This window comes from Pygoscelis adeliae, unplaced genomic scaffold (assembly GCF_000699105.1).
Source record: "Pygoscelis adeliae isolate BGI_AS28 unplaced genomic scaffold, ASM69910v1 Scaffold113, whole genome shotgun sequence".
Lineage (NCBI taxonomy): Eukaryota > Metazoa > Chordata > Aves > Sphenisciformes > Spheniscidae > Pygoscelis > Pygoscelis adeliae.
In genome coordinates, this window is record NW_008825108.1 from 6,526,442 (window position 1) to 6,533,381 (window position 6,940).

Consider the following 6,940-nt stretch of genomic DNA (forward strand, 5'->3'; position numbering starts at 1 on the left):
AATGTTGCTGGCAGCACCAGCTTCCCTTTTATGGAGCAGCAGCTTTCCTAAAGCACAACTGCACTGGAACTCAAACGTCTTCCTGTTGGAATCGCTGCTATTTGTCTGTAAATAAAGCCAAGATTTTTTTTTTAATGTGTTTTTAAGTTGGGTGTGTAAATCTATATTTAGGAACCCAACTGAGTGGCCTTTTTTTCTAAGCAGCTGCTGACCACTCAGATGTATTTTTTTTTAGCTGCCTTTCTATCAGTAAGTTCTACTCCCTGCTGAAGTTGGAGATATCTGAGAGGCACAGAGCCAGAAGGCCTAATTCTTTCCAAGTCCTTGGGGCTAGCAGTTCTAGTTGCCTACCGCAGACTTTCAGAGACCCCCGACTAATAGCAGATCCCCAGGAACAATGACTGACATGGAATTTAGACTAAGTCTGGACTTGTGTTAGCTAATGGGTTTATTTCAGCAGCTGACAACAGCTTGAGCACAGGGCTGCCCCTGCCAGACTCTTCCCTCTCCTTTTGTTGGGGGCCATGAAGGTGTGTGACGTAGGACCACAGCAGACTGCACCATAGGCACTCTGCCGGGGATTCTGCGAATGCAGCAGCATGAGGATGATCATGCGGTGTTGGACCAGACCTGAGGGTTCGATGAAACCCTTTGCACAGGTGTAAGAGAGAGCAGAATTGGATCTGTAGTATTGTTTTCAGTGCCTTGATTTGGAAAAATATTTGATCAACATTTTTTGTAATTAAATGGAGACTTGGAGATTTTTATTCCCAGAGAAGCACAGTTAGATAAAAGGAGGGGAAACGTTTAATCCGGGTATCAACCCATTCCAGTAAACCAATCATTTTCAAAGGGATCCAAAACCGCATACCAGGTGAACGCACTGTGCTGTCAAGCACAGAAACACTTGCACGAAAGTGTCTCTTACGAGGGCTTACAATCTCACTTTTATTTCTGGATGCAAATGACAGTACTGCAAGTCTCTTTATATAAACATGTTAACATATATATTTACACATATACAAAAAAACCCAGCATGTTGACTTCATGGAAGCTCACCCACTGATCTTTGGGTAAGAGGTAATCACACATTGGCCTGCTAAGACATCATAATTGCACACCAAGTAACTACATTTGGAAGCTTCTGCTGCAATTTAACCCAGTCATTACATTTTTTTTAGAAGGTTTGTGAGCTAAGATTGTTATAAATGGCAACCAGCCCAGTGGCTCAGCAGCAAAACAAGGTTCTGTCATGCTGGAGACCCCAGTTCAAGGACAGACAAAGTGTCTTGGGCATTGAGCCAATGCACACTAGCTGTGCTCCAGCAATGGCAGGGCAGCTTTTTGTGAGGAGAAGGGGCCAGTGAGTAATTCCAATCGCTTAGCTGAAATGTGATGCTACCAGATGTAGAGGCCACCACAGCTTGAACCCTGCCCTCACAGCCACAAAGAAAGGATATTAAATACATACCAATGGGGAGGAAGAGCCATGAAAATGTGGAGGAAAAATGTGTAGTAAAATCTTTCCTGCACTCTAATTGCAACTTTGGCATTCTCTGAAGGATACGTGACTAAAAAAGCAAATCCACCATTATATTTGCAGACACTTCAGTTAACTGATACGATTGTTAGCTGAACCTTGGGAAGAGAGCAGTCAGAGGTTAGCATGGTCTCTGCATGGGACCGATTTAAAAATGCAAGAGGAATGTCCCATGGGGGCACAAGGAACTTATCTTGAACAAATATCTTGAACAAATTATCTTGAACAAATTATCTTGAAAAAATTATCTTGAACAAAGCCAGATTTTGAACTTACACCAACAAAAGGCAGATGAGAATCTGGCCCATGTACTTACAAAGGGGGGGGGTTGGCCACGTAAAGCTGAAACTGTATGCTGTTCGATAGACTCAAGCAAGTGAAAAAGCTATGAGTGAAAACATTGTGCTGTTAATGACAAAGTACAACCCTTCACTTCAGAATCAATGATGGACTGTATTTAAAATGAATGGTATGAATGTTCAGGGAAATTAATTTTTTCCTGCTTTTGTTTTGTACAGACTTTGGTATTGATGCAAAAGACGTTTGCACTGAAAACAAAAAAACTATGGAACTGACAGGTGCACTTAAACTACTTAGAAGTCATATCAGCCACATTTATTGGCATCTAAAGAATTCTTTATAAAAATGTAGAGTTGATTTTAATTACTTTCCTTTATTTGTCTTAGATCTCCAAGATGCAGACAGTTCTGTACGGAGTACTAGAACTACATCCCCCCCTTTAAATGCCGTCACCTCTAGGCCTGAAAATCTGCTGAAGAGCAGCACAGAGGTGTTCATCAGAAATGTGACCGAACACTTCAGTAAAAATCTCATTGAAAATCTCTACTTTGACTTGAAATCTGCAGTAACAGAGAATGCCTGGATTCCAACAACTACCCTTCAATACTCTAGCACTACGGAAGAGGTAAGGCAGAAGAATTATTGATTGATTTTTTTTAAGCCTGCTCCACTCTGTGGAGCCTGATAGCTATTACAGGTGAATGTTTCGTGGAGTGAAAAAACCAGCTACAGGACTAAGCTTTGTTCTTTATTTTGATGGGATGCTTTGTTCACGCTGATAGTGCTCTTTGCTAGAAGCACTGCTGCAGAAAAATTCTGCCTCTCCTGTACAGCACAATCTTGGTGTGCACAATGCATTGGGAAAACCTCTGAGCTCGAGGGAAATGCTTAGGATACGTGAGGAGCAATGGAAAGCTCACGGATGGGGCAGGAGCCACAGGAGCCTGGGTATCTGCTCTCAGTGACTTAGGCTCTGCCATGGGTTTGTTGCATGACATGAGGGTCTAGCTCTAAGAATCACAGTACGTTTTATGACCTTATTTAGGATAATTGAGTCCTAAAATTCCATACATGGCTTACAGATCAAAGGAAGTGAAATCTGAATCCTTTAGCTTGCCTTACAAGGAACCCTGGCCTTGACCCTGGTCAGCTTATCTACTGACAGATAGGCAGATTGGAGACACAGACGCCTCTTGATCTCTGCTCTGTCCAACCACAAACAGCCCTGGCAGAGGAGGGGAACGGGGATGCCAGCCCCATCGATAGAAGGAGCTAACGGTGGGTGTTCAGTACCTCCACATCAGTTTCCAGTCTTCCTTTTCTGCAAGGCACAGTTAAGTAATCTGAGAGCAAATCTGGAATCACCATTGGCAAAACGTGCAAGGGCACCTAGAGCTAAAGCATGCAAGACATTATTGGTCACTGTGCCACTATCAATGCATAGTGGTTTAGAACTGAAAACCCCTAAATTCCCTGTGGCTTCTTCTCCAGATGATGACACTGCACTCAGTGTATTGGGCAGGCAAACATGTTGTTTCAGTTACTACTTTGGGTGTCAGTGCTACTGCCGATAAGACTAAGAAATGTGTTTTGTATTTGGGAGGGCTGTGGACAGAGCAATCTGTACAATCTAGTATGAACAGCATCACTAGAGACAGGGAGAAAAGAGAAGTAGTGTCACCCAGGACTATGCTGACCCACATAACCAACTCAAAGGTTTATGGATCCTGACACTGCTGTTCTAGTGCTGATAAGGGGAAGGGACTGAGCGGATGATGGATGCACTGCACCCTGTTCCATAGCTGATGGAGATGGTTCTTCTAAAATATGATTATTCTGGCTTGGTGCAGGCAGGCTGAGCTTATTTCCCCATGCCCTCTGTCCATATGCGTTCCTCCTGCACAGAACAGTGGTCTCCTCCAAATGGAAATGTCCTATATAACGTGGTATTACCCAAACTGCCTCCAGCACTCCTGCTAAATAATCCCACCAGTGCTAGAGAAATGGCACCGTTTGAAGTGAAGCTACCGCCTCCTGTCTTCCTACCCCAGTTCACCTCCTGATTCACATGATTTGCACTGAGCAAGTTGCTTAGGTCAAAGCTTTCAAACCAGAATCCTGATGATAAGCACTCTGAGCATATCCATGAAAAAAAAAAATTCATTAATATCTGTCCCTTAGAGCCTCCAGCCGGGTCTGGACATTTGAATCTAGATACACCAATTTAGACACACAAACTGAAAATCTTTGGCCTCCATCTGTCAGTTTCCCTGTCTTTAGAGTGGAGTTAAAAACATTTTTGTCAAACTAGCCGGACGTTAAAGGATTAACCGGATTTAACAAGATACTTTGAAGACAGATAGACTAAGTAAGCGCTGAGTATTGTTGTTAGGAAGACAATACCTTCTATGAACTGCATTTGCCCAAGCTAGGTCCTCTTGTTTGTAGAAGTAAAGCCTTGATGTTATTTGGCTGTGAGCATACCCATTTTGGGGGGGACAATGGTGACACTTCAATCAAACAAAATGTTTGGTTTAGAGCAGCCTTGGATTTCAAGTAGAACTGCAGCTTGCACTTTCAAGCCATGACAAAAGCTATGCAAAACCCATTTCCTCTTGATTAGAGAGACAGAGAGAGAGGTTGGTGTTAAAAAAAAGAAGTCAGGAAACCTTGGGAAAGTGTCTGAAAGGGACTTTGGAGCCTGCTATTAGAGACACGTCCGGCCACTCCCAAAACTCACTTCCAGTTCTTTTTTTTTTTTATTTTTTCTTTTTTAATTAGTTTCTTGGCTTGCCACACAGATGGGTAAGTGTTAAAGGCTGTGTGACTGCTGATTTGCTAAAAGCCCGTTTATTCAATTTATTCGGTCTGGAAATAATTACTCGTATTATCTTGGCTATTCTATACAAATATATTGCCACCAGTGAATTGTGGACCCCTCCTGTTTTATGCCAGTGCTGGCATAGACATCTGTGGCAGACCTTACCCTTACAGCAGCTTTGTGCTGGATAACGTACAGAAGGAAGTCTCAAAACCCTTAATAAACCAGTACTTTCCTACCAATATAGCAGAGTAGTTTTAAAGATTTTACAAGAGCAAGAATAAGAGTAATAAAGTAGGAACTTCTAAATTATGGGCAATGCTGAGAAGCAGCAACATCCCTTTTCTCCACACATTATCTTACATTAGCTTGGAGAGACAGACAGACATTTCCAAGGTCTTTAAATTTCACTTGTGGTGGTTTCAATTTCTTTCCTGACATTTTGGACATAAGTTCCTGACATCTTTCCTGACATAAGTTTGCACTGATCTTTTTTTACTTTCATATGCTACATCTACTTAACTAATTTGCACCTACATATCTGAATTACATCTCCCTTGCAAATTCAGATTATGGATGTTTTCAAAAATCCCTACAACGTGAGCTCCACTTTCCAAGAAAAGGCAGGTTACTCCAAATATTCTCATTTTCAGAGAGGGGTTTGAAGTAATCCAAACATCCTGATAAGCCTTCAGATTTGCTCTTCTCCAGTGCTGGAAAAATATTGGTGTGGTTTATGCCATTAGGTCCCAAAAGCACAATCATCTAAAGATGAATTTATGCTGTAAGAAATCTTACACCATGAACTGATTACAAGACACGTGTATCATTTTACTCCCAGTTTAGGTGTAATACACACACCTTGTGTTTTCCCACAATGGTTTGTTTATGGATGTACTAGCTCTTTGGGTCAAGGTCCCTCCTTTTGTCTGAAGTACGTAAAACATCTCTTCCAGGGGAGAACTTGTTCTCCAATGGGCTTGAGAATGGCATAATAATCAACACATATTTATATCATTACTTAAGGTATTATTCATGACATTATTAATCGTCCCAAGCCTTTAGAGAGTGAAGCCCAACACTTTCAGTGCCATGTTCCGAGGACCAGGTGTGGAGCTCCACTGGGACAGATGAAGCTTTCCACAGGCGCAGGTACCACCCAAGAGTGCTCAGAGCTTCAGTTTCTGAACAAGAATTTCTGAACAAGAATTTCTGAATGAAAGCTAAGGTTTTTCAGATATTTCTATGTTGTTTGACAGGTTCATGCCCAGAAAAATTCTGCAGCAGCAGCTCCCCTAAAAGGCAGGCTAATGTTTGTAAACCCTAGCACCTTTTTCTCCCTAAAATGGGGCAAAAGTGAAACGGAGATGGTGTTGAAGTTGCTCGAGGTGCTGCTTTTAAAACTTAAAATCCCACATGCGTCATACAGTACCAAAAGATGCAGAAAAGTGCCATTCCCATGTGAAGAAAGTAAATGTCAAATTCCTCCCCCTTTATGCAATCTCAAATTTATCCCATGGCTGCTAGGTTATTGTCTATTTGAGTATCTGAAGGTCCAAAACACTTCTGGCTACGTTTCTTCTCCCTCACCCCACCCCACATACACATATACATGAGTTTTAAGAGGCTGAAACCTAAACAAGAAGGAAACGGGCACGCATGACAGAAACAGAGAGCTGTGCTGCGGCTGCAGCCGATTTGGAGTTGCACAAAGCTCGTTTGGTGCAGTCTGAAACGAGGGAGACTTTCTTGCTTTCCGTGGTGTGTGTAATTTTAGCTTGGGAGTTATTCAGGGGTTGTGGGAAGGAATTGTTTCAAGGACACAAGTCGTTGCGGAACAAAACAAAAAGCTGAGATAACTTGGCCGCTGACAGATGGGCTACTCGTCCGCCAGCATGTGGGGCTGCGGGCAGCAGCTCTGCGTCAGGCTCTGCCGGGAGTCTCCTTGCCACAATGCCTCCGGTCGCAGTGCTGCAGGGCCAGGGAGAGAAAGGAGGCCTTGGCGGTCCGTGGCTAAACCCGAGAAACGTCAATGTTTGGGACACGGGAGCTGGAATGGCTGTTTAGTGATGGCTGAGGCCAAGAGGAGGGTGAGCCAGGAGATAGGGCAGGTGTGAGGGGTGGCAGGCATGAGGAGAAGCGGGCATGCGAGACGAGGTGGCCATGAAGCGAGGCAGGCATGAGATGAGGTGGGCATGAAGCAAGGCAGCCATGAGGCGAGGCAGCCATGAGGGGTGGCAGGTGTGAGGAGAAGGGGCATTGGAGGCAAGGCAGGCATG

The 6,940-nt window shown here is 43.4% G+C and overlaps 1 protein-coding gene across 1 annotated transcript in view; it reads left to right on the forward strand.

Annotated features, from left to right (window-relative positions):
* The window catches only part of PTPRB (protein tyrosine phosphatase, receptor type, B), a 61,526-nt gene that overhangs the window by 8,113 nt on the left and 46,473 nt on the right, over positions 1–6,940 (forward strand). The window contains exons 3-4 of the mRNA XM_009327668.1: positions 2,227–2,465; positions 5,921–5,973. Coding sequence (XP_009325943.1) covers positions 2,227–2,465; positions 5,921–5,973 — 292 coding nt within the window. The remainder of the gene's footprint in view (positions 1–2,226; positions 2,466–5,920; positions 5,974–6,940) is intronic.